This window comes from Bufo gargarizans, chromosome 6 (genome assembly GCF_014858855.1).
Source record: "Bufo gargarizans isolate SCDJY-AF-19 chromosome 6, ASM1485885v1, whole genome shotgun sequence".
Taxonomy (NCBI): domain Eukaryota; kingdom Metazoa; phylum Chordata; class Amphibia; order Anura; family Bufonidae; genus Bufo; species Bufo gargarizans.
The window spans coordinates 146,795,321-146,822,860 of NC_058085.1; the positions used below are offsets into that span (position 1 = coordinate 146,795,321).

General features: G+C 42.9%; 1 protein-coding gene across 1 annotated transcript in view; it reads right to left on the reverse strand.

Moving 5' to 3' along the window:
* Window positions 1-7,458: 7,458 nt before the first annotated feature.
* The window catches only part of MCU (mitochondrial calcium uniporter), a 102,757-nt gene continuing 82,675 nt past the window's right edge, over window positions 7,459-27,540 (reverse strand). Inside the window, exons 2-8 of the mRNA XM_044298881.1 lie at window positions 25,884-25,953; window positions 25,553-25,723; window positions 24,145-24,249; window positions 20,324-20,484; window positions 18,344-18,547; window positions 14,458-14,574; window positions 7,459-9,744 (exon numbers count right to left, since the gene is read on the reverse strand). Of these exons, the coding sequence (XP_044154816.1) occupies window positions 9,649-9,744; window positions 14,458-14,574; window positions 18,344-18,547; window positions 20,324-20,484; window positions 24,145-24,249; window positions 25,553-25,723; window positions 25,884-25,953 (924 nt within the window). The 3' untranslated portion in view covers window positions 7,459-9,648. The remainder of the gene's footprint in view (window positions 9,745-14,457; window positions 14,575-18,343; window positions 18,548-20,323; window positions 20,485-24,144; window positions 24,250-25,552; window positions 25,724-25,883; window positions 25,954-27,540) is intronic.

The following is a 27,540-nucleotide window of genomic DNA, read 5'->3' on the forward strand; positions in this document are numbered from 1 at the left end:
ATAGATCATCAGCATCTGATCGGCAGGGGTTCCGACACCCGGGACCCCTGCCGATCAGCTGTTTGAGAAGGCAGCGGCGCCCCAGGAGCGCCGCTGCCTTCTCAGTTTACCGCAGGCCCAGTGACGTCACGACTGGTATCAACTGGCCTGGGAGCGGCTAAGCTCCATTCAAGTGAACAGAGCTTATCCCCGCCCACGCTAGTTGATACTAGTCGTGATGTCACTGGGCCTGCGGTAAACAGCAAGAAGGCCGCGGCGCTCCTGGAGAGCCGCTGCCTTCTCAAACAGCTGATTCGCTGGGGTCCCGGGTGTTGGACCCCCGCCGATCAGATGCTGATCTATCCAGTGGATAGATCATCAGTTTAAACAAACTGCAGAACCCCTTTAACGATAACACCACGCAACCTATACTAAATCGAGTGTGCAGATTACAAATCCGAAGTCAGAATTGTTGTAACGCGTCACGTAATTTTGCTATGCATAAGTAGGCCTAAATGAATTAAGCACTTGGAAAGCATTTAATAATTGTTTTACTCCAACAATTCCCTGATCTACATCAAAGTTTGCGTAGTAAACAGTGTATGAAAATGTAATGGGATAACAAAATTTCAAAAAGTCTTGTTTTTCAGTTTAAAAGTCTTGAGCAAGGCCCAGTAGTGTTAAAAGTGCTTCAGGTATCTGCTTTTGCGAATGGTCATATTTTCCCGTTGCAAAAACCAGCAGTAGTCCCCCATCATGTTGGGATTCCAGCAGCCTTGATACCTGTTCTCCATTGTAGAAATATCTTTATAGAACCGCTCTTCATGTTCGTCACTTACATGTCCCAAATTGGGTGGGAAAAGTCAAGATGGGAATGTAAGAAATGCACTTTCAATGACATTCGGCAGCCAAGTTGTTCATATGCTGTAAGCAGGTTGTCTACTTATTCAGCATAGTTTACAGCTCGTCTGTTCCCAAGGAAGTTCTGCACTACTAGCACAAATGCATCCCAAGCTGCAGACGCACTCGCTTTGTCAGATTCTTGCATTGATCATAAGTAGTGTATTTGCCACATATGTAGCAGACATTGTCTGTATCGTTAACCAGGGGCGTTGCTAGGGTCTCAAAAGATCCGGGGCCAATATGGCCCAATTATCTAAGTTGAACAACCGCACCACATTCCCCCTGCAAACACTAGCACTGAAGACATTTTACTGTACTTGCTATACAGCAGCACATACCTGTCACATCCAGGGTCTCCCAGGTGACATCTTCTCTGATGTAGATATTCTCTGTCATCATCATCTCCATTTAGTTCAGACACTTCTCTGAGCCGCCTCGTCTCTGCAGTGTGTGACGCACAGACATCTTAGCTTCCCTATTTTTGTGTACCCCCAAATACTATCCTTAAAGGGATTCTGTCACCTCGTTTTAGCCTATAGTGATGCGGACATACACGGCTAGATCGCCACTAGCATGTCCGCAATATACCTGTCCCATAGCACTGTGAAGGAGCCCAGCACCGCCCGCATCCTCCGAATCTCCTTCTTGCTCACAGTTAGATTGCCATAATCTCGCGATGCGCAAGCTTGCGCATGCGCAGTGCTGGCATAGTGTTCCTTCCCTGTGCTGGCATCAGTCTCAGGGAAGGAACTGCACATCGCGAGATTACGGCGATCTAACTGCGAGCAAGGAGGAGATTCGGAGGACGCAGGCGGTGCTGGGCTCCTTCACAGGGGGGCATGGCTGGGCTCCAAAAAGGTTAGTACAACCCCTTGGGCTCCTTACCATGCTCATTTACATTTCTATAAAATCATTTTGTAAACACAATAGAAGGACACCGCGCTAGGGGACCGGTATATTGCGGACATGCTAGTGGCGATCTAGCCGTGCATGTCCGGATCTCTATAGGCTAAAACGAGGTGACAGAATCCCTTTAAGAAAAATGAGTGCCCCCCTAGTAACCGTACTCCTCATAGTCCCACCAATAGTAATTCTCTTCTAGAATGCTCTCATTAGTAATACTGCCCCCTACTGGACCTAACAGTGATAATGCTCCTCAAGGGTGCCTCCATTAGTAGAAGAGCCCTCCAGTATTAATAATATCCTCACAGAGCCCCAGTAGAAATAAGGCCCCCTATTGTTCCCCCAGTGGTAATAAAGCTCTCTACAGACCCCTCAGTAGTAATAAGGCCTCCCACAGTGCTCTTAGTAGAAATAATGAGGATCCCGCCTATAGAGCCTCCAGTAGTAATAAGAACACCTATAATGTCCCCTGGATTTAAAATGCCCCCAGTATTTATACTGCCCCCTACTGTTATAATGCTCGCCCCTGAAGCGCCCCAATATTTATAATGCCGCCTGCAGTGCCCCCTGTAGTTATATTCCTCAGTTTAGTGTCCTCAGAAATTATAATTCCTCAGCACCTCCGCCATACAGTCCCATGTAAATAACACTATTCCCCTCCCTCCGCCATAGAGTCCCATATGAATACCATCATACCAGCCTCCTCCAATATACAGTTTCATGTAAATAACATCACACCATCTCTCCTGCCCCTTCCAACATACAGTCTCATGTAAATAACATCATCCCCTCCCCAGCCGCCTTCAACATACAGTCCCATGTAAATAACATCACCTCCTCAATATTCAGTCCCATATAAATAACATCACTCTCTCCCCCAGACACCTTCAACATACAGTCCCATGTAAATAAAATCACCCCTTCTCCAGCCACCTCCAACATGCAGTCCCATGTAAATAACATTACCCCGTAACATTCAATCCCATGTAAATAATATCACTGCCTCCCACAGCTGCCTTCAACATGCAGTCCCATGTAAATAACATCACCCTACCCCAGCCACTTCCAAATTTCAGTCCCATGTAATTAACACGGGAGAACAAAAATGCTAATAAAAACAAGGTGCAATGACTTGCTGATCTCATAGACCCATACTTTATTCTCAACTAGCAGAAGGACCTTGTTTCGCACGGGTATATTTCATCTGTTTCATTTAATGTTTGTGTGCGTCATTAACAGATAGACAGTATCCACTATAACAGTGACCTCTACAGCACCCCGCCCCTTTAACAGTAAACTCCACAGTCCCCCACCCCTTAACACTGCCCCCTACTTTAAAATGAGACCTCCACAGCAGCCCATCCCCTTAACTTTGACCTTCACAGAAGCCTGCCCCATTAACAGTGCATTTCACAGCACCCCACTCCCTTGACAGTGACCTCCTCAGGGGCCCACCCCCTTAACAGTGACCTCCACAGTACCCTGCTGCCTTAAGGCCTCGTTCACACTTCAGTGTTTGGTCAGTGATTTCCATCAGTGATTTGTGAGCCAAAACCAGGTGCAACTGTAAACACAGAACAGGAGCAGATCTTTCCCTTCTACCTCATGTCTGTGGAGGCTCCACTTCTGGTTTTGGCTCACAAATCACTGATGGAAATCACTGACCAAACACTGAAGTGTGAACGAGGCCTAACAGTGACCTCTACAGTGTCCACCCCTTTAACAGTGACCTCCACAGCGGCCTGCCCCTTTAATGCTAGGGCTACACGACATGTGTACCGCGACATTTTGTCTGAACAATTCTTATAATTATAGGCTATGGCAGTGATGGCTAACCTTGGCACACCAGCTATAGTGGAACTACGACTCCCAGCATGCTCCATTTATTTCTATAGAGTTCTGAGAGCAGCCAAGCAAGGGGGGGCATCTTGGGAGTTGTAGTTTTACCACAGCTGGAGTGCCAAGGTTAGCCATCACTGGGCTATGGTGTCGCACTGTGACATGCTGCGACACGACAGTTGCAAAAAATCCATCCAAGATGGATTTTTCTGCAACTGTCGCATCGCAGTATGTCACATGTCGCAGTGCAACATCATAGACTATCATAAAAATTGTCACACGACATTGGTGCGACATCAATGTCGCGCGACACATGTAGCAGTGTAGTTGTGCCCTATGTGTTGTGTAGCCCTAGCCTAAAGCTGACCTACAGCAGTGAAGAATTTATTTGGACTGGCAGTTAGGCTTTGTAGTGGGAGCTGCCGGTCCACACCCTTCCAGCACGGGTATTCCCGCATACCTGAGGTGAGCGCAGGTGAAGCCTACCCTAATCAAGGCGACAAAGCCCACCCCAGGCTGTCAGTCTGGGGGAAGTGTGTGTGAACCTGGAGCAGAGGCTCGGTGTCTGGTTTCAGTCAGGAGGACTAAGGGGCCTGATCGCATTCTGGTGTGGAACCGTATTTGTTGAGCGGACCGACTGAGACTTGGAGCCTGAGGCCCTGAGCATAAATCTGAGATTATAGGCGAGTCAGGGAAATCATAATTCTGTTTAGGTAGAGCCCAGCCAGGCAGGAGTTTATTTTGTATAACTGTTTATGCGGATGTGCCGCAATAAAACACAGTTTGTCCCTTAAATCCTGGTGTCCGTGAAGATATCTGTGAGTGTGACCCCCTGAAAGAAGGCGATCCCTAACAATTCATACGACCTTCTTTATAGGATTGCTGATTGTGTCTATATCCATTTGCCCGTTCCGCAAAATACATAACGCGTCCTATGCTTTGCCGCACAGTGTGGACTCATTGAGGTCAATGCCACATGGACCGCATCCGTATTTTACGAATCTGAGGTCATGTGACCGCACCGTAACACTGTATGCAGATTCTTTAGGCAAACTATAAAACGGTGTTCAATAGGTAATCACTTTAAGGAACCCATTTTTTTGTTGTATGAGGGGTATGTTCACAAGGGATGGGTATGCTGTGTATTTTCCCACAGTGGAAAACCCTCCGGGTATCTGCTAAAATTCTGCAGAAGCAAAATCTACACCAAATGGCGCAGACCTTGTTGTGGAATACACAGTATAAATGCTACAGGTTTTCTACTGATTTCACCCACAGCACTGCAAATTGTGAGATCTGCAGCATTTACTGTATTAACAGTATGGATTTAAAATCTGCCCCGCAGGTCGAGTTATGTTTGGGTTCCTTGGTGGATTTCATACACGGTATGGGCAAGATTCTGTAAAACCTCATCCACTTTGCAGGTACTCTAATACAGGCAGGTCTGCAATTGAAAATACGCAGTGTACAAGCAGGGTGTGAAATATATCCTGTTGGGGTATGGAATAAAAGCCTTACAAGTTCTATACTGACTAAGCCTACATACTGGATATTCAAAAAGGACAAATGCACAAAAGTCTGCAAAATACAATGGTACACCCACAATCTCTGATTTCACACAATATAAGAGGAAAATTTAAAGTCAACATCGCCTTTTTTTTTCCTAAGTTGGGAAGCAAACTGCAGGGAATAGACCAAGAGAAGTTGCATGAAATATTTATTAAGATCTACCCCCATTGCAAACACGAAAGCTTCAGTCATATTTTATTTAGAGAACGAAATAAGCCACTGTACACTTTTTTTTTTCTCAGCTGTTCATATCTACCCGTGAATTTCAATGTGTCCAAAACAGTCTTATTCAGCATCTTTTTTTTTAAAGGGAACCTTTTATACTGTACATGCAGTTCTATCTATGGGCAGCATGATACAGAGTGGAGCAATTATTATTATTTTTTAACATCCAATCTGGGGCTGATGGGATCTAATCTGAGGCTGATTGAGGGTCTGATGGGGAGCTGATCTGAGGCTGATGGAACTGATCTGAGGTCTAATAGAAAATATTTTTTTCTTATTTTCCTCCTTCAAATTCTAGGTGCATCTTATAGTCTAAAAAATACGGTAAGAGGAAAAAAAAAAAAAAAAAAAAAAAAAAAAAAAAAAAAAGACTATACAGATTTTGGTGTCAATTTGCAAATTTAAAGGGTTTGCTCACCTCCACTTCCTTCAGTTCCCCACCGCCTTGCTCTGGTCTCCATTTGTCAGCATCTAGTTTGATGCGGATCAAGTGGCCGCTGCAGCCAACCACTGGCCACAACGGAGACATGTGCCCATGAGTCATATCACTGGGTGATGGATACCAGAGACAGGGAGCAGCAAATATGTTTCCCTCCACAGGTCCAGCAACATGGGGGGGGGAGGGGGGGGGCAGAAAGGCCCCCCCCCCCCATAGCCGATCATCCCCTTTACAGAATAAAGCTATAGTTTGAGAAAAAAAAAAAAAATGTAATATCTTTTGCAGTTTTCCCCAAATAAAATAAAGAGTTAGGGATGTTAAAGCGACATGAGTAGTCTGGGACAATAAAAATTGGAGATGGTCGGGCATGGTGTGTAATGGGATAAAGGGATAAAAAACAAAATCTACAATCACCTGCTCTGGTTGTGCTGGTCCCACCTGTCCGGAAGTGTGATGTGCTGACTACCTGGATGTCACCACTACCAGTGGCCTCAGAGGTCATGTACCATGCCTGCAGACAGCACAGCTTATTGGATGGCAGAGGTGACATGGGAGGAGTTGGTAAGTCACACTTCTGACCAGGTTGGAACTGGAAATAGCGGGGACAGAGATGTGCCATGGGAACCAGTTTTTTTGGTGTAATCACACATCATGCTTGGCCATTCACACGGATCAGCTGTTTCATCAGCTGACCAAATCTAAACAGTGAATGGGTCAGGCAGTGCCATCCATTTCAAAAATTCTTGAAAAAATAGATTTACCATAAAATGGGATTTAAATAGCTCATTTTCTGAAGACACATACCCTTAAAAATCAAATAAAAGATAAAAGGAATATCTGGGTATGCATGACTACCATTTACTGGTGCTAAATAAGCAGAAATGGCTTTACTTTGGTCTGAAGTGGAATCATAGAATCTATCAGTCAGTGCCCATACAAATAGCACTCATGCACATCAGGTAGAATTGCAATTACCTTATTTTTTTGCCCTTTAAGACACACCCTTTCCCCCCAAAGTGGGGGAAATTGTCAGTGCATCTTATAGGGTGAATGCTCAATAGTACAGCAGGACAGAGAAGAGGTGAAAACAGCTCTTCCTGTACTCGCTCTACTCACCGCTTCCCGGTGTTCTCCTGCAGGTGTTGCGCGCTATGCTGTAACTTGCGTACAGAGTATGTCGGCGCGTTGTGTGACCTCACGCTGTGTTATGACAGGTCAAAGCACAGCAGGAAGAACACTGGATCTCAGGAGCAGCAGTAGCTGGAACAGTAGAGGCGAGTTGATTTTGCCTGATCTGAGGTCCGAGCTGTGGTCTAATCAGCATTGGGGTCTGACCTGAGGTCTGACTGGGGGTCTAAGCTGCAGAGTAATTAACATTGGGAGACTGATCTGAGAATTCATTAAGATTGGCGAACTAATGTCTGATGAAAAACAATTTATTTTCCGCCTCTAAAACCTACTGTAGGTGCGTCTTATGGTCATGCATCTAATAGGGCGAAAAATACAGTACTTTTATAAGCCAAAGAAAAGAATAAGTAAAGCTCTACGGAATATAGTAGCACTATATAAATGCGTGAAATAAATAAAATAAAACTTTAGACTTTATTGAAAAACAGGATAAGTGTTTATTGTTGCAGAATTACATTTTTTTTATACATATTTCATAAATGATACAGGATTTTACACATCTATATTTTGCTTATTTATAGGACATTCCTCCATGCTCCAAATCTCCCCGCACACTCACACATACCAGACCCTTTAGACATGATTCCTGTGTTTTTACTGTTCTTATAAACCATTTATACAAACAGGATCAGGCTCTTTGCTGCTGAAGAGGTCTAAGTCACTATTTCCTCTAGCTTCTTCAGCATCAGAAGTGCAAATGGCAAAATAAAAGCTTTCGATTTTTTTTTAGTGTTAAAAGAAAAATCTCCTGTTCAAGATCACAGTTACCCAAGCAGAAAACTTTAGGATTACGCTTTGGCCATCACCATATTAAGATGTCTTGTGGTGTTAAGCTGTGATGACTTCAGATAACCAAAGATCTGTGTAGTTTTTAGGGCCTCTACATGTACATGATTGTCGATCAGATTTGCTCCATAGCAGACATTCACGCCTAATAGACTACCATACTATAAAGATATGGATGTCATATTAAAGGCATGGCAGAACTTAAGAAAAACCAACCTCACACATCATGCCTGGAAGTGGTTTATTGCCAATCTCCTGCATGGATCTACAATCTTGGGATAATTACAGGACACAATAGAAAAAGATAGAAAGAAAAATATGGAAAATGGATTCAATCCACCTGAGAGGAGAGCCTTAGGTTAGAGGCAGTTACTTAAGACTACAGTTGGCAGCATAGCCAGCTATGTTCCACATGGGCACAAGATTTAGGCTGGAAAGGAGTCCATGGTAACGTAACTGCCAGTCAAACAATGCATGAAGAGAACATATATGTACTCTCCTCTCTCAATATATGCAAGGCACCAGTCATCTGGCTTCACTTCTTTAGTTCTGTAATCCTTTTCCCGAAGTAGGAGCCTTTCACAGTGGGGAGTCCTTAAAAAATTGTCTCTGCAAAATTGAAGCCCAATACCACCCATCATTACCCCCATGCCAACCCCAACAAGAAACTGCACCATTTTGATATATAAAGTCTGTGGAAGAGCAGCTTATTCCAAAGGAAAAAAGGCAAGAAAACCCCTGAAAACTTTGGAGCAAAAGATAGAGGCGATATTTCAGCCGTTGCCACTCTCCAATCCTTTAGTGGTATGTGGATACTGTACACAAAATGTAGACAAGGCTGGATATCAGGTAGGGCATCCAGGAAGATGTGGCACTTCTATCAACAGGGGATGAACCAGGAGATGTCAATCTTTATGAAGAGATTTGATGTTCATTGCATTAGAATAAGGTGGTAACCCTTCATGCAACCCTGATTTTCTACCCTACTGATCCTCCATTTAAGAGTGCAGAACAGGGAAACAACTCCCTCCCCAAGAAAACAAAACAAATTAAAAGAGAAAAAAATAAGACATAAAAACCTATCATGCACTGAGCCCCTGAAGTTTATATATAGCAAAGGCAGTGGGGAGGAGAGGGATGGGGAAAGGGGCATTTAATAAAGGGATTACAAGGGGGGCAAAAAAATTACATGCAGTTTCTTAAAATGCATAGCTGAAATTTGCACTGTGGTTGGGGCTTGGATTAACATTGAACAGCTTGCATGTGAACATAGAAAGGCATGAGCAGGAACCTGAAGTGTGTCAGGACAGCTAGGCACCAGATAAGAGACAAGCCTGGTGCTGAGGTTACTACTGGTCCAATGATTCTCCAAATGGCATAAATTGTGCGCTGTGTTAGTCATGTGTCTCCACTGAACCAGTGGACCAACCCAATGTGTCCTACAGGCCACATTCTAACTTTCTGTAAAACCATAGAAAAAAAAAAAAACATAAAAATGGTCAATCATAGTTCAGAACCTTTATCTTGTATTTATCATCCTTCTGCATTCATTGACAAATAAAACAATTGATATGGATTAAGTAAGAAATTTTCAAAGCCTTAGGAAGTCAAGGCTCCAAGGTCTCTTTAAATTCACTTCTTAAACAGCAGCTTAAAAAGTTAAAAAAAAAAAAAAAAAAAAATATATATATCAAAAATGTATGGAGGAAACACAAAAGAGGGAGAAATGGTCACCCATCCCAATACCACATCCCAGCTACCACCAATAATGCTTTAATTTCAAAGGCAAAAAGAGATCCACAGGTTTTGCTGGGGATTTAGGAGTCCTGCAATGATCTATCTTTGTCATCAATTTGTTGGATTGGGAGATGCATCTGCAGGGGATCACGCAGTCTTTTAAGATCCAACTCAACCTTGAGGACAGAAGGTAAAAAATACAGTGTTTTAATTTTGCGTTAAAAATTGCAGAAACTGTTATTGTACAACATGTAGGATTTTTTTTTTATTGATCCCATATGTAGAAGAGTGAAAAGTTAAAAAGTTGATAGATTTGAACTTTGTATTTGATTCAATTTACAGTTGGTGCTTGAAAGTTTGTGAACCCTTCAGAATTTTCTGTATTTCGGAATAAATTTGACCTAAAGCTACATCAGAGTTTCACACAAGTCCTCAAAGTAGATAAAGATAATCGAATCATATACAGGAGTAAAAAAAAAATAATTACAACATTTTTTAATTTATTGAGGAAAATGATCCAATATCACAAGTCTGAGTATGTAAACCTTTGGGATTGTCAGATACCGGTAATTTGAATGTGAAATTAGAGTCAGGTGTTTACAATCTATGGGATGACAATCAGGTGTGTGTGGTCGACCAGATTTGATTTAACCCCTTCCTGACTCTGGAAGCTGGAAAAATAAAAAAAACAATTCCGCCACAGTCTTATGGGTTTTGTTTTACAGCATTCACTAAGCAGTAAAACTGACTTGTGCTCTTCATTCTCTAAGTCAGTACAATTACAGAGATACCACAGTTTCATAGTTATTATTCTTGCATTTTAATAATAAAGATATTAAAAAATCTTTTGAAAAATACATATTTTTCTCATCATCGCCGTATTCTGACCCCAATAACTTTTTTATAGTTATGTCTCCGGAGATGGGTGAGGGATCATTTTTTGCCGAATGTCTGTAGTTTTTTCTAGTTTTAGGGTGTGTGTGACTTTTTGATTAAAAAAAAAAAAAAACTATATATTTTTTCCGTTACGCTATTCACGGTATGGGCGATGCCCATGATGTTGTTTTTTTTTTTTTTTTATTGTTTATTTCTATTTCGGGGGGGGGGGGGGGGGAGTGATTTGAATTTTTTTTATTTAAAAATAAATAATTTTATGTCCTGAAGTGGATCCCAACTTGCAATCATCAGAATGGGGGGGGGAGAGTGATTTGAATTTTTTTTATTTAAAAATAAATAATTTTATGTCCTGAAGTGGATCCCAACTTGCAATCATCAGAATGGAATTTCTTTAGAATAATGGTATTTGGTTCATTATTCTATACACAAATTGCTATATTACAAATTCAGTGCTGACACCTGGTGGCCCAAATTGTAAGATACAACCTGGCAGCCTAGTACATTACCAGCATAGAACGCTTTCTAAATCGCTCCTGCCCCAAAAGTGTATGCTTCCAGGTTTATGACTTCTCAGACGCCCACAGCATCTGAGGGGGTTAAATATCCGTGGTCGGCATTACCGCCTATCGCAGACATTAGCCATGGATGTCTGCTGGTGGCTATGGTGCGCGATCTGCTCCAGAGCAGGCACCATCCTTAAAGACCCGACGTCTACCATTGTGCAGATGTCATGAAAGGGGTTAGAGAAAAGGGATCAGTCACATCACATTTGTGAAAATATATCATGGCACAAAGAAAATTCGATTTCTGAGGATATCAGAAGAAAAGATGTTGATGCTCATAAAGCTGGAAAAGGTTACAAAACCATCTCCAAAGAGTTTGGACTCCACCAATCCACAGTCAGGCAGTTTTCTCCCAAAAAAAAACATTACTGCCCATCTCCAGTTTTCTAAAGAATACCTGGACAAGCCAGAATGCTATTGGAATGTTTTGTGGATGCATGAGTTTAAATGAGAAGCGTTAGGTTTGCAGAAAGGAAAACACTACATTCCAGCCCAAAAACCTCACCCGCCTGTGAAACACTGTATTGGTAGTATCATGGTTGGGGCCTGTTGATGCATGTGGGCCAGGATGGCTTGCCATCATTGATGTAACAAAATAATTTTGAATTACCAGAAATATTCAGCTGCCGTTTTTGCTGCACTAGAGGGTCACACCAGATACTGAAAGAAAAGGTTTACATACTTTTGCCACTCACAGACATGTAATATTGGATCATTTTCTGCAATAAATAAATTACCAAGTCTAATATTTTAGACTGATTAGTTTGATTTGCTTATTTTTATCTACATTAGGTCAAATTTATGCAGGAATCTAAAAAATTCTTAAGGGTTAACAAACTTTCAAGTTCCATTGTACATGATACAGAATCAAGCAGTCACTGTGCCACTCAATGTATTCTAGATTCCCTACATTGTGCCTTCACTACTACTGGACCACATTAATACCTACTGAAAATAACATGCCATCTATGTGACAATCTCATCCTGACAAACAGAAAAACGTTCGATGAGGTTAAAGGTCCATTCACATGTCCGTATGAATAGGTCCGCATCTGTTGCGCAATGGATGCGGACCCTTTCATTTCAATGTAGTTCTGTTCCGCGGCCCTGCAAAAATACTGAGCATGTCCTATTCTTGTCCACAGCCATGGACAAGAATAGGCATTTCTATCACAGGGCCGGCCAGGTGCTGTCCGCAAAATGCGGAACGCAAGACACTTGTGGACGTGTGAATGGACCGTTATTTGGAAGAATGCTCAACTGATTAATCAACATTAAAGGAATGTTGGCCAAACCCGATGATTTCGTTGGGCCCAGCCAATCAATGTGTATGTGGTCACTTAACTCTTCCCAATAGCAAATGTCAGGGGAAAGAATTAAAGGGATTCTGTCATCAGAATTTAGGCCTATAACCTAAACATACGGCCAGGTCCCTACTAATACACAGAATCCTAAAGTGACCTTATCAAATGTGCCTGTGGCTCTATAATCATATAAAATAGGTTTATATAACCTGTCACTCACGTCATAAATGTGTCCAAGGGGACGTCTCACGATGCAGGGAGCCCAGCTGCAGCCATCTCCTTTCGGTGCCCAGTGCCGCCTTCTGAATTTAAATCGCCGCCCTCCCTCTCATTAGATCCGCCTACCTAAACATACGGCCAGGTCCCTACTAATACACAGAATCCTAAAGTGACCTTATCAAATGTGCCTGTGGCTCTATAATCATATAAAATAGGTTTATATAACCTGTCACTCACGTCATAAATGTGTCCAAGGGGACGTCTCACGATGCAGGGAGCCCAGCTGCAGCCATCTCCTTTCGGTGCCCAGTGCCGCCTTCTGAATTTAAATCGCCGCCCTCCCTCTCATTAGATCCGCCTCCCTCTCATTAGATCCGCCTACCTCTCTAATGTCCGCTCTCCTCAGCCAGATCCCGCGCGTGCGCACTAGGCATCGCCTATACACCCGTGCGGACTCCTGGTAGCAGCCTCGTTATGCGAAGTGCGCATGCGCCGGCCCGCGCACTTCGCATAACGAGGCCGTTGCCAGGAGTCCGCACGGGCGCATAGGTAATACCTAGTGCGCACACGCGCGGGATCTGGCTGAGGAGAGCGGACATTAGAGAGGCGGCGATGACTGAGGTAGGCGGATCTAATGAAAAGGAGGGCGGCGATTTCAATTCAGAAGGCGGCACTGGGCACCGAAAGGAGATGGCTGCAGCTGGGCACCCTGCATCGTGAGACGTCCCCTTGGACACATTTATGACGTGAGTGACAGGTTATATAAACCTGTTTTATATGATTATAGAGCCACAGGCGGATTTGATGAGGTCAAATTAGGATTCTGTGTATTAGTAGGGACCTGGCCATATATTTAGGTTATAGGCCTAAATTCTGATGACAGAATCCCTTTAAACATGTCCTATCCTTCTTTTCTCAAGGGAGATAAGTTACTTCCAGAGCTTTGTGGCAGCAGCTTATTCCCCTCTATCAATTCAGAACACCTACACACTCAGCCAAGACGCGTGCATGTGTATGGCTGGGGGAGACATGAAGAACAGTAGTCAGCTGAACGCAGTGTATGGGCACCTTAAAGGGCTTCTGTCACCCCACTAAAGTGATTTATTTTTTTTGGGCTGGTGAAATTAGTTATATTGCGATATATCACAATATAATTGTGTTACTTACTTTGATCCAGCAGTTTCTTCAAAAAACGAAGTTTTATCATATGTAAATTCGGTCTCTACCAGCAAGTAGGGCGGCTACTTGCTGCTAGCTGCTGCAGAAATCCGCCCTCTCGTCGTGTTGATTGACAGGGCCAGCCGGGATCTCCTCCTCCGGCCAGCCCTGTCGGCATTTCAAAAATCGCGCGCCTCTGGATTCGGCGCAGGCGCTCTGAGATGAGGAGGCTCGTCTCCTCAGAACTCCCTCAGTGCGCCTGCGCCGATGACATCACCGAAATAGAAGACGTCATCGGCGCAGGCGCACTGAGGGAGTGCTGAGGAGACGAGCCTCCTCATCTCAGAGCGCCTGCGCCGAATCAACAGAGGCGCGCGATTTTTGAAATGCCGACAGGGCTGGCCGGAGGAGGAGATCCCGGCTGGCCCTGTCAATCAACACGACGAGGGGGCGGATTTCTGCAGCAGCTAGCAGCAAGTAGCCACCCTACTTGCTGTTAGAGACCGAATTTACATATGATAAAACTTCGTTTTTTGAAGAAACTGCTGGATCAAAGTAAGTAACACAATTATATTGTGATATATCGCAATATAACTAATTTCACTAGCCCAAAAAAAAAAAAATCACTTTAGTGGGGTGACAGAAGCCCTTTAAGTCATCAATGCTTGCAGTTAAATTAATCTCCAAAATTATATCAAGACAAGGTATACATAGACAATATACCAAGAAGTATGACACAAAAGCATACCTGAGCAATATCATCCTTGAGTCGATTGTATTCTAAATAATTAAAACCTGTTTTATTGGCCGTTTTATGGAAAAAATTTAAGTACTGTCTGTCTGTGGCATCTGGATAAATATATTCCTGCAACAAAAGAAAAAAAACAAAATAAAAACGTTACATCCAGCGGTGTCAGAATGTCCATGATCCTTATTAAGGGGTTGTCAAATTGTTTTTAAAATACTCAAGGGGGCAGACAGGCTTAAAAGAAAAATAAATAAAATCAGTATGATTTATAAAAGAAATTAAAAAAGCTTAACTCATCTGCTGAAGGGCCCTCAATTCAAGCACTGCAGGTCTGGTCCACATCGGGTTCTGGAGGCGATGATGTCATGTCCATCGTTCACTTGACTGCTCTGCCAACCACTCACTGGTCACATGCATATGAAGGGCAAGTGACTGCTGAAGCCAGGGACTGGCTGAGCAATCACATGACTGATGGACATCTCCACTTTTGGTCTGACCAAAAGCCCTGAGGGCTGCACTTATAGGGCAGGAACAAAGACTTTTAGCAGATTGTATTAAGCTTTTTTCGGTTATAATTCTTTTAAAAACAGTTGGAAAACCCATTTAATTATACTCTCTACTAGGTAACATGGCCAAGGCAAGAAGTCATGAAATACAATTACTATAATACTGCAAGCTAAGTGACAAAGTGGGTATTCTTGGTGCTGCTTCACTTGTTATCAGCTAGAAGTGCTATGGAAAAGACCCTCCAGTGTATGTGCCAATGATCACTCCATGAAATGACAGTTCCGCTCCTGTATTTCCCTGTCCTGTGCTCCAGTAGTTTAGCATCGTCACTAGGACATTGTGTGAATTTAAATCACATCCAGACTTTGACAAGACAGAGTCAATTGAACAAGCTGTCTTTGGTTATGGCTGCAGGCATCGGGCATGTAACTTCAGACCGTGATGACAGGCATGTTAAATGGTTTTCAGATTTTTCAGGTACAGAAACGGCCTTTTCTACAAATAAAATATTATACAGTTCTGGTAGTTTTCCTTTAAATGGGTCAGAATCCCGCTTAGGCAATCAAAGGATGAACCAGATAACCGCTGCAGCCAGCGACTGGACGAGCGGCTGGCATTCCCATGCCTTTTCTTGCTGCATCGGGACTGGATCTCAGGGGGCACTGTTGGAACAGCGGTGGGTGAGTATACTGACAGTGGTTTTATTTAGTTTTTTAAACCATATGCAGCTCATGGGTAGAATCATTTTACATGACTCAAATATCCCTTTAATAAAGGGGTTGTCTGGGTACAGAGCTGAACCCGGACATATCCCAGTTTTCTGTGAGCATGAATTGCGCAGGGCAAGGGCTTTTTTTTGGAGATTTGGTGACATCACCGGCACTAATGGGCAGGCCTTAGCACTGCCCTAGCCTGTAAAACGGCTTGGGAAGCGCTAAAGTCTGCCCATTAGTGCCGGTGACGTCAACGGGAACACTGCTAGGCGGAAGCCAAACTAACAAGCCCTTGCACCCTGCGCAAACCAGTGCAAGGCAAGGGACAGCATCGGTGCATGAAATACTCCGATGCTCATATCAGAGGGCCTGTCTGGGTGAAAATGGGGATATGTCCGGGTTTAGCTCTAAACTCTGACAACCCCTATAAGTAAACTCTCACCATTGAGGAACACGTTGAAGAATATTCGAAAACTGGAATAGAAACTATTTCCTAATATTAAACTTAAAATAGAATGGGAGCTCTACCTATGATATAGAGATAGTCATTTAACTGAGTAGGCAATGGAAGATATTCGATGTTTCTATGGCTGTCCATCTTTTCAGATTACTCTGGGTTTGGTCCTCGCAGATAATCCCACTTTATCTATGGTTCTGATGAGGGGATCCCTTCAGCCGCTTTCCTCCTTTCCGGGGGGGACATCTAAAGGGGCATGGCTTAAGTATATCAGCTTAAGAGACTTCTTGTCCTCCTTAGGCCCCAACAACACTATCTAGAGACCTCACCCCCTTTGAGGCGCTGTGCACCCAAACTCCCCCCCCCAACACACGCTTAGTGTCTCTGGTTTACGGGCTACTCCAGGGGAAAGATGATACCATCTCTGACTTACCCTTTGTAAGGGCTTGGGAAAGAAAGAGAATTAGGGAAATCTTTTCCTTCTGACCTATGGGAGAAGGCATTCGAGTTATCTCATAAGTCATCTATAAGCTGCGGTCTCCAGGAGAAGAATTTTAAGATTATGTCCAGATGGTACAGGACCCCGGTCCTGCTGCACTCTTTCCTTCCTTCCTGCCCTAGCTCTTGCTGGAGATGTGGTCGTGAGGAGGGCAACATGTCCCATATCTGATGGTTCTGCAGCAAAATCACTCCTTTTTGGGAAGCTATGATCTGTATGACATGGTCAGCGGTACCTCCTCCAGATAGACCCCTGAGGGCGCTTTGCTCTCCATGTTTTCTAGCTCAATCTCTGCTCTGAAAAAGGGTCTTCTGAGATTCTTTGTTCAAGCAGCACGCCTGGTTATCCCTAGATTCTGGAAATCCACATCCGCCCCTCTCCCTAGGGACTGTCTTATCACTTTTGAAAAAAATCTACAGAATGGAGGAACTCTGGGCGGAGGACATGGGTGACTCCACTAAGTTTTTAAAAATTTGGACTCCTTGGATCCTGTTCAAGGGATCTCCTGATTTTATCACGTGGCTGAATAGAGAAGATGTCGCCAGTTCCTAGGGAGACTACACCTTGCATGCAGAATTCCATTCTCTTTGCCTACACCAATAGTTGCGCCTAAGCTAGGGAGTATTCCACCTGCGTTCCGTGCGCCTTGGGAATTATCCTACATTGTCTATTATACCTCTACTTGTATTGTCAGGGATTCCCCTCCCCCTTTCCCTATGTGGTCCTGTCCTTGTTTGTTTTCTTTTGTTGTGTAGTATAAGTTGGAGCTTTCTATACCTCTCCACCCGTAACTGGGATTATGCGATACCTTTACAATGGAAGCTGGGATCACGAGTCATATTTCCACATCTATATCTCTAAAATGTATTTGCTTACATTAAATGTGATCGCCTGAATGTACACTTCTACTGTACACAGCTCGACTTGGAATAGGGCTGTTTTTCATTGCAATGTGCTTATATTGGCCCTTACTAATAACATCTTTTTAGATTACTTACACTACTGGATCATTCCACATCAGTCTATAGACACATCAGTATCTTTAGTCTGACACAGGCAGACTGCCAACAGTCTAGTCGCTGGTAGATGGGCAATCATCAGGATTTTCTAGTCCCACAGTTGCCCCTCAGTAGTGAGACAATTTTATTACAATGATAGAACTTATGTACTCATACATGTACATTAGGAAATGGCTACAAACGAAAACTGTATGAACACATTTTACTCTGTATTCATTCAGAGGTTGTCCCACAAAAATATTCTACACAGTTTTCAAACCAGCACTTGGATCAGAATATTTTTGTAATTGCAAGTAATTTATTGTAGCCACAGAGTTGTTCAATGAAATCTACCTGTACAGCGCCACCTGCTGTTTGCTCTTTTTCAAATTTCTTTGTCCTGCTCACAGAGATGGAAGCACATGCTCCATTCCATGCTTCATCTACCACCCATCGCATCAGACAGGACATGCCCCCCTAAGCTTGAAATAAATCCAGCAGAACAACTGTAGCAATGAATGGGGGGAGGTGTCTCTGGATCCACGTGAGGTACAGGGCTGGTTCTAGCTTTGTTAGAAAGAGGTGGTTTTCATGTACTGTATGTTGTCCGGTTTTCATTCTTTACATTAATCAAGGGATAACCCTTTTAAATGGAAACCTACTATAGGGACATGATTATTAGGATCAGTTTATGACAGGAGGCTTTACTCACCTTGCCTGTAAGTAGAAAATAACAATACATTCCAATGATACCGCTATAAGTAATGAAGTAAGTGACCGGCTCCATGATATCCCAAGAGTATTCCCACCACGTCAGGCGGGCGAGGATTCCAAACTGTACAGACATATAAGCTAAGCCGCCCCACTGGACAATCCTGGTCATTTTCGCCGCTTTCTGAGCAGCCTGAAGCCGAGCCTGTGCAAGACATTGGTTCACACATTACTTTATGTATGGCAACAGCAGATACACAATGAAAAAAAATAATACAAAGACAACCCCCAAAACTAAGGCTACTTTCACACTCTCGTTTGGTGTGGATCCGTCATGGATCTGCACAAACGCATCCGTTCAGATAATACAACCGCATGCATCCGTTCAGAACTTATCCGTTTGTATTATCTGTAACATAGCCAAAACTGATCCGTTTTGAACACCATTGAAAGTCAATGGGGGGGACAGATCAGTTTTCTATTGTGTCAGTGAAAACGGATCCATCCCCATTGACTTGCGTTGTGTGTCAGGAAGGATTCGTTTGGCTCAGTTTCGTCAGACAGATACCAAAACACTGCAAGCAGCGTTTTGGTGTCCGCCTCCAAAGCGGAATGGAGACTGATCGGAGGCAAACTGATGCATTCTAAGGGGATCCTTTTCTATTCAGAATGCATTAAGGGCAAAACTGATCCATTTTGGACCGCTTGTGAGAGCCCTAAACGGATCTCACAAACGGAAACCAAAAGGCCAGTGTGAAAGTAGCCTTATACTCCCTTTTCACAAAGAGAAGAAAGATGACTCTCAAAACATCAAAAAGTTTAGTTTTTCAACTGCTCTAACAGCTGTAGGTACCACCTATGGTTATAACTACCACCAGCATCATCAAGGGGGTCAGTCATCCCGGTCCTCCAGGTTGCTGGAAGTCCCTATCAGACATTTATTGCATATCAAGTGAAACGTTTGTTTGAATCAGACATTTTTATGGAACATCAATGAACGTGTATACAGTATCCAGAACTCCAAAATGGCCAAAAATATCTTGTTTTCCACAATGCAATTGATGTTTTACAAGTCCAGGGAAAGACATGAAATATCTACCAATGAAGATACTGCACTAGGATATTAAAAACTGTGGAACAATATCGATCCCATTCCAAATGTTGATCCCAAAGGTTATTCTTGAGGATTAGTAAATGATTACTTGTTGAATACCACCATCTCTAAAAGCTACCTACTCTCCATGCATCAATATTGTAAAAGAATAGTGAAGCGGAATAGTGAATGTTGTGCGGTATAATTTTAAAGGGGTTGTCCAGGATTTCACTATTAATGGCCTATGCATCCCCACAGATCAGCTGTTCTGCAGTAGCTCCCGCATCGGGGGTGGCCACGTGATCTACACAGCACAGCTAGTGGATAGAGCTGGTTACTGCAGCGTTGCTTCCAATTAAGTGCGCCTGTCAGTCCGCCATTCACTTCTATGGGGAAGATAGAGTGCTGTCAGACAGAAGTGAATGAAGCAGTGGACTGACATGTGAACTACTGCGCCATTCAGAGAGGGGACTCAGGGATGTCTTGGACTCGTAAAATCACCAACACAGCACTTTTGTGGGAAATGCCATATTTTTCATGGTTTTTTGTTCGCATTGTCCCCAAAACGCTTCAAAATAGAAATACAAAAATGCACTGTATAAAAATGTGTTTTGGTTTGTGGCTTTTTTCCTTTTCAGTGATTTTTTTTTCATATTGCAGCATGCCCTGGTTATGGCATTTTGCATAGGCTCTCCATGGATCTTGAAAAACAGGAGAAAAAAAGTTTTTTTTTTTTACAAAATGACAGAAAAAAATAATAGATAAAAAAAAAAAAGACACCAAAACCGCTTGTAGAAAATGCAATGAAAATTGAAAGTTAAGGCTTTTTCTTTTTAGAAGTCTTTGAAAATGCTGAATTAAAAGGGGTGTGAAGAAGCCATTACATACCTTTTCATGAGGTTCAAGTTGCTCCTGAAGCTGCTCTAGTCGACTGCAGAGCTCCTTCTCCCTGTTGACCTGGAAATCATTGATATGCATAGAAGTGTGCAACTGCTGCACAAGATGCTTCATATCATTCATGGTCGATGCATGTTCATGGCTTAATAGTTCTGGATAAAGATGGAAACCAAAATGTTACATGATACACAGAACTAATAAAATCCACAGTTATTTCTATACATATTAAAGGGAACCTGTCACCAGGATTTTGTGTATAGAGCTGAGGACATAGGTTGCTAGATGGCCGCTAGCACATCCACAATACCCAGTCCCCATAGCTCTGTGTGCTTTTATTGTGTAAAAAAAAAAAAAAGATTTGATACATATGCAAATTAACCTGAGATGAGTCCTGTCCCTGACTCATCTCAGGTTAATTTGCATATGTATCAAATCTTTTTTTTTTTTACACAATAAAAGCACACAGAGCTATGGGGACTGGGTATTGTGGATGTGCTAGCAGCCTTCTAGCAACCCATGTCCTCAGCTCTATACACAAAATCCCGGTGACAGGTTCCCTTTAAGTGAATCGGGCTAGCTCCATCTGTCTAAACATGGACAACTGCACCAGACAAGCACACTACATGTACAGTCAGGTCCATAAATATTGGGACATTGACACAATTGTAACATTTTTGGCTCTATACACCAATGGATTTGAAATTAAACAAACCAGATGTGCTTTAACTGCAGACTGTCAGCTTTAATTTCATCCAAATCAGGTGAACTGTGTAAGAATTACAACAGTTTGCATATGAGCCTCCTACTTGTTAAGGGGCCAAAAGTAATGGGGCAATTGGCTTCTCAGCTGTTCCATGAGCAGATAAAAGGTCCAGAGTTCATTTCAAGTGTGCTATTTGCATTTGGAATCTGTTGTTGTCAACTCTCAAGATGAGATCCAAAGAGATGTCATCAGTGAAGCAAGCCTCATTAGGCTGAAAAAACAAAACAAACCCATCAGAGAGAAAGCAAAAACATTAGGCGTGGCCAAAACAACTGTTTGAGACATTCTTAAAAGGAAGGATCGCACCGGTGAGCTCAGCAACACCAAAAGACCCAGAAGACCATGGAAAAACAACTGTGGTGGATGACCGAAGAATTCTTTCCGTGGTGAAGAAAACACCCTTCACAACAGTTGGCGAAGAACACCCTCCAGGAGGTAGGTATATGTGTGTTAAAGTCAACAATCAAGAGAAGACTTCAGAGTGAATACAGAGGGTTCACCACAAGATGTAAACCATTGGTGGGCCTCAAAAACAGGAAGGCCAGAGTAGAGTTTGCCAAATGACATCGAAAAAAGCCTTCACAGTTCTGGAACAACATCCTATGGACAGATAAGACCAAGATCAACTTGAACCAGAGTGATGGGAAGAGAAGAGTATAGAGAAGGAAAGGAACTGCTCATGACACTAAGCATACCACCTCATCAGTGAAGCATGGTGGTGGTAGTGTCATGGCGTGGGCATGTATGGCTGCCAATGGAACTGGTTCTCTTGTATTTATTGATGATGTGACTGCTGACAAAAGCAGCAGGATGAATTCAGAAGTTTTTTGGGCTAAATTATCTGCTCATATTCAGCCAAATGCTTCAGAACTCATTTGACGGCGCATACTGCAAAAGCAACCAAAGAGTTTAAGGGAAACAAGTGGAATGTTATGGAATGGCCAAGTCAATGACCTGACCTGAATCCGATTGAGCATGCATTTCACTTGCTGAAGACAAATCTGAAGGGAAAATGCCCCAAGAGCAAGCAGGCACTGAATACAGTTGCAGTAGAGGCCTGGCAGAGCATCACTAGGGATGAAACCCAGCGTCTGGTGATGTCTATGCGTTCCAGGCTTCAGGCTGTAATTGACTGCAAAGGATTTGCAACCAAGTATTAAAAAGCAAAAGTTTGATTTATAAATATTATTCTGTCCCATTACTTTTGGTCCCTCAACAAATGGGAGGCACATATGCAAACTGTTGTAATTGCTACACCGTTCACCTGATTTGGATGTAAATACCCTCAAATTAAAGCTGACAGTCTGCAGCTAAAGCACATTTTGTTTGTTTCATTTCAAATCCATTGTGATGGTGTATAGAGGCAAAAATATTAGAATTGTGTCGATGTCCCAATATTTATGGACCTGACTGTATGTCACAACTTCATACACATTAGTCTAAAGTTTATCAAAATGGCCGATTTCAGCCAAATGATTGTCTGTCGGGTGAAATTTAACAATAAACGATTGTTTTAGCTAGGGTTGAGCGAAGCGCGCTTCGGATCATAGATCTGAAGTCTCTTTATTCAAAACTTTATTTGAAAGCTTTACAGAGACCTGTCTCCCTACAGCATTCAAATATAAGGGCTGTGCGGAGGTAAAATTCTTCCAGTCAGAAGTCTCACAAGACTTCGGTGAAGAACTTCCGACTTCGATTGTACAACTTAAAAAAACATTTCACGAAAGCAATCCGAGACTTCAGACTTAACAAATTTCACATCCACACAGCCCATACATTAAAATGCTGTATGGAGACGGGTCAAACTAAGTTTTGAACAAAGAGATTTCAGATCTATGATCCGAAGGGCGCTTCGCTCAACCCTAGTTTTAGCAAACTGATGACAGACATTACTGTCTGAAAAGAAATCGGCCATGTTTAATATTTTTGTCCAATAGTTGGATAAAAGATCTTTTATTTAAAAAAAAGATCATTTGTGAACAAAAGATCTTTCTTTGAAAGAAGGTTCCCAGAAAGATCTTCTGTTCATCGCCCAGTTTCTTTAATGTGTATGGGCAGTCTGCACAGCTCTAACAACCAGTATGGACTACTATATGTATGGCCGTGTCCAAAAGAAATGATCGTTCAGATTATTGATTGTTCAACTGCTGTTCAACCATCAACCAGCTTCGATCTAATGTGTATTTGACCTTGTCCACGTTATTAGCTGAAAGAAAGAAAAAAAATACTAAAAAATAAATAAAAAAAAGGAACCATAGGATAACAAAAACTAAGGAAAGGCAACCCATGTTTTTCCAATATTGCAACTACTGCTTAAAGGGTTACTGAGCCTTCAAAAAAAACATTTCATATGTCATAAGTAGAGATGAGCTAATTTCATATTTTGAAATTCGTTCACGCTTCGTTTGGTGGTAAAAGCAGAATTGAGTTAAGGATTCCGGACCACGGACCATAACGCAATTCTATGACGGAATGCATAATGGAAGTCTATGGCCTGCATAACGGATCTGTCCCATTTCCGTTATGCAGGGGAGTCCTCTCCTGCATAACGGAAACGGGACAGATGCATTATGCAGGGCATAGACTTCTATTATGATGGAATAAATAACGGAATGCCTCTAAAGGCATTCAGTTATAGAATTGCGTTATGGTCCGTGGTAATGGAATCCATAACACAATTTCTGCTTTTACCACCAAACAAAGCGTGAACGAATTACATCACATGTCTAGTCATAAGGTTTTCAATGGTGGGAGTCTAAGGGCTGAGACCCCAACCGATCACTAAAACGAGGAGAGAGTAGCGATAGCATAGTGTGCTCTGTTTCCTCACTGCAGCAAACAGGTCCAGTCTGAGCCCATCTCTATACCATCTCCTGCAGTGAGGAGAAAGCACACTATGCAATCAGTTCTCTCTCTCCGTGTTTTGGTGATCAAAGGGGGTCGATGCACTCGTACCCTACTGATAAACTTTGGTATGTCACTATGACATATTAAAAGTCTTTGGAAAGCTCAGTGACCTTTTAAAAGAAAACAGTTCAAGGCACGCTACCTCTTTTTGGTGTCCGTACATCGTACATTTTTTCATTAATCGACAGTTTAAAGTCATCGAGTAGAAGAACGTCAATCCCTGTAGAAGAGGCTACACGGGCTCCATCTGAAAAAGACAATGAACCATATAAACGCCAAAATTAGTGGCTATGTATAATAGGGATCGACCGATTATTGGTTTTGCCGATATTATCAGCTGATATTCAGAATTTTCTAAGTTATCGGCAGCTAACCTTGCCGATATGGAATCGAGAACATGGATTGCGCTGCTGTCAGCCCAATCCATGTTGCCTCAGCAGCACAGGGGAGAAGGAAGCAGCGTCTCCCTCCCTCTGTGCCGCTGCCACCAATGAGAGGAGAGAGGAGAAGCTGTGGCCACTGCGCCACCAAGGATGTTAACTCACTCATTCAAATTCAACAGGAGGCGGGAGCTGGCTGCAGAATCATGAGGCTGCACCCGACCGCTATGACAAATAGCTGCGATCCGCGGCAGTTAACCCCTGTCGTACCTGATGCGTTAACTGCCGCGGATCGCAGCTACCGCTCATAGAGGTCAGGTATGGCTATATGAATCTGCAGCCAGCACCCGCCTCCTGTATTTGAATTAATGGGCGAGTTATCTTCATTGGTGGTGCAGTGCGCCTCCCCCCCCATCCAAACCCCAGTATTAAAAACATTGGTGGTGCAGTGCACCCTCCCACCCAAGCCCCCCTAGTATTAGTCATTGGTGGCAGTGGCCACAGGGTCCCCTCCCCCTCATTGGTGGCAGTGGCAGCTTCTGATCGGAGCCCCAGCAGTGTAATCCTGGGGCTCCTATCGGTTACCATGGCAGCCAGGACGCTACTGAAGCCTTCCATAGCTGCCATAGTCAGCTCCCTGCTGCTGTTTGCACAAAGCACAGGGCAGCAGGGAGAGTGTAAAGTCCTATTCACCCTAATAGAGCTCTATTAGGGTGAAAAGGACAAGGGTTCTAGCCCCCAAAGGGGGACATAGTAAAAATAAACTAAAAAATATTAAGTATAAATTAAAAATAAAGATTTACAACAAAAAAAAAGTTCAGATTATCGGTAACGGCTCTAAAAAAAAAAATCAATATCAGTCGATCCCAAATGTATAAGAGTTGTATATATTTAATAGAGAGGAAGGAGGGGGCATGTGGCAGAGAGGTCTATACATTACAGAGAAAACTATAGGTGGACTGGAAAGGTCAGCTGAGCCCAAAGGGTTCCTTGGCAGGAGGACTTTCCATATTCAGCTAGTCATACGGGGATCAGCTTTATTAAAAGAGGAAGTCCATAGAGAACCCTCCAATACACAGGAGTGTAAAGCTGAAAAGCGTCCCTGAACTCTTTCTTACTGATTAGAACACAGTTCTTTCGGAGATCAGATACAGAAATGTGCTGTCAAACCTGTGGAGTAGATGGCTACTCTGTCAATCCCTCGATCTTCATTCTGGAGCTGCAGCAGAAATACTCCCACTGAATCTGAAATGGGCTTCAGAGTGAATCGACATTTCTCTTGACGGGATGGGAGGTTGACGGTGATCACAGGAAGCCCGTTTTGGTAAGTCACAGTGACATCTAAAAAAAAAAAAAAAAAAAAAAAAAAAAAAAATTAAAAAATAAATCATTACAGAAACTACTGCATCATGATATTAGTATATTCATCATAATCACTTTTGGATGATGCAAAAAAATAAAAAATAAGACCAACAGCACAAATAGTAATACTCCTACTCACCATCAGAGGGCGATGCTGCACTGCAAAAGGCTACTTTTTGGCAGAGCCATGCAGGAAGTCTCTGGTGCACCTAGAAAACAAAAGCACATATGCCATTCATCATTGGGGTTGTTATTCTGCAATTTAACTCTATTAAAAGGTCCGTTACACATAACGTCAACCACTGGTAAGAAATGGTTAATATACAAGGTCCCAAATGCTTTTAAAATAGGATATATATGTTATATATACCACTAAATAATTTCAAACGTATTGGCTGCTCTCTACTTCCTGGTCCCATCTCAGCAACACAGAAAAAATGAGGAGATGCCTGATCCGACAATCATTAACTGTGGTGATCCACTCCTGGCTTTTCCCGTATTTCAAGACAGGACCAGGTACATACATAAGAACAGCAGGGAGCTGATCGGAGTCAGAACGGGAGAGTCCGTGAGTTCCACTTCTATTATTAACCCACTGTAAATTTTTTCCTAAAAATTCCAGCTAGAAAACTCTTTTAAAATTGTTCCCCGGGTGAAATAAAGTCACATGACGGTGTGCACCTCCTATCACTCACATACTGCAGACCCTTCATGGTTAGAGTAATATTTCCATTTAATGCATTGCAATAAGATGTAACGGATTCGGATTTACTGACAGAATAAAGGGTTAACCCCAAGTTATGCCGGGCATCAACTTCACCCCAGTTGCATTAGTCATGACCGGGGAAGCACTCCTTGGTCACCGACTAACATCTTCTATAGGCCACGTCCAGAAATCTCTGCAGCGTCAGAAGCCACTAAAGGGAGCAGCACATCCTAAGCAAACATTTTCTTATCGCGCGCCTGCAGCCCACAGACTCTGCAAGCACAATGAACGCTTTATATCTGATCACCTTTGGACTTGGAGCAGTCCCACAATGGCTAATAATTGCTAGGAGTCCTGATAAATATGGGAACTACACAAGACACAACATGTCTGGAGACTGCGGGCCTCATCATGGCACCCCAATACTTTTGTAACTGCATGTAATTAAACATTTAATAGAGCAAGTTGAGCTATTCAATAAAATATATCTTTATAGTGCCACCTGCTGTTTAGTCTTTTCCTTATTTTTTTGTCCATCTCACTGAGGTGGTCGCACGTGCTCAGTTTACATCTTCAACCGCCACCAGCCATATGTTCCGTTAGAAGCTGTGGCAGTTACAGGGAGAGAGCTACAGCAGAAAGAACATGCTCCCTTACCATCTAATATCTATGAGTATGCCCTGACAGGAGATGTCAGGGGAACGAAGGACTGCGGAAGAGAAGCCACCAGAGGTCACTCTCTTCTCCCCCATTCAGATCACATGCACATGTAGCTGAGCCGAGTGTGCACGTCTATTCGGGGGGAGCGGCTTTAGAGGAATCAGCCTTGGCAAATTGTATGGCCAGCTTTAGAATAGCAGAGAAGCTTTAAGATAAAACAGTAGCTCTCTGCTTATATATAGATATATCCAATAACTTCCCATCAACACGGTCGACCATGCATCCATGTATTTTCAATGGGGATAGGGAGACAAACTGCTGCCTAACCCCTATTGCGGCAAGATATCTCAACCAGGGACAATGATGAGGCATGTTGAAAGCCAACATGCCCAATCCTTCTTTCTACCGACATCTGCCACTGGGTGGAGGG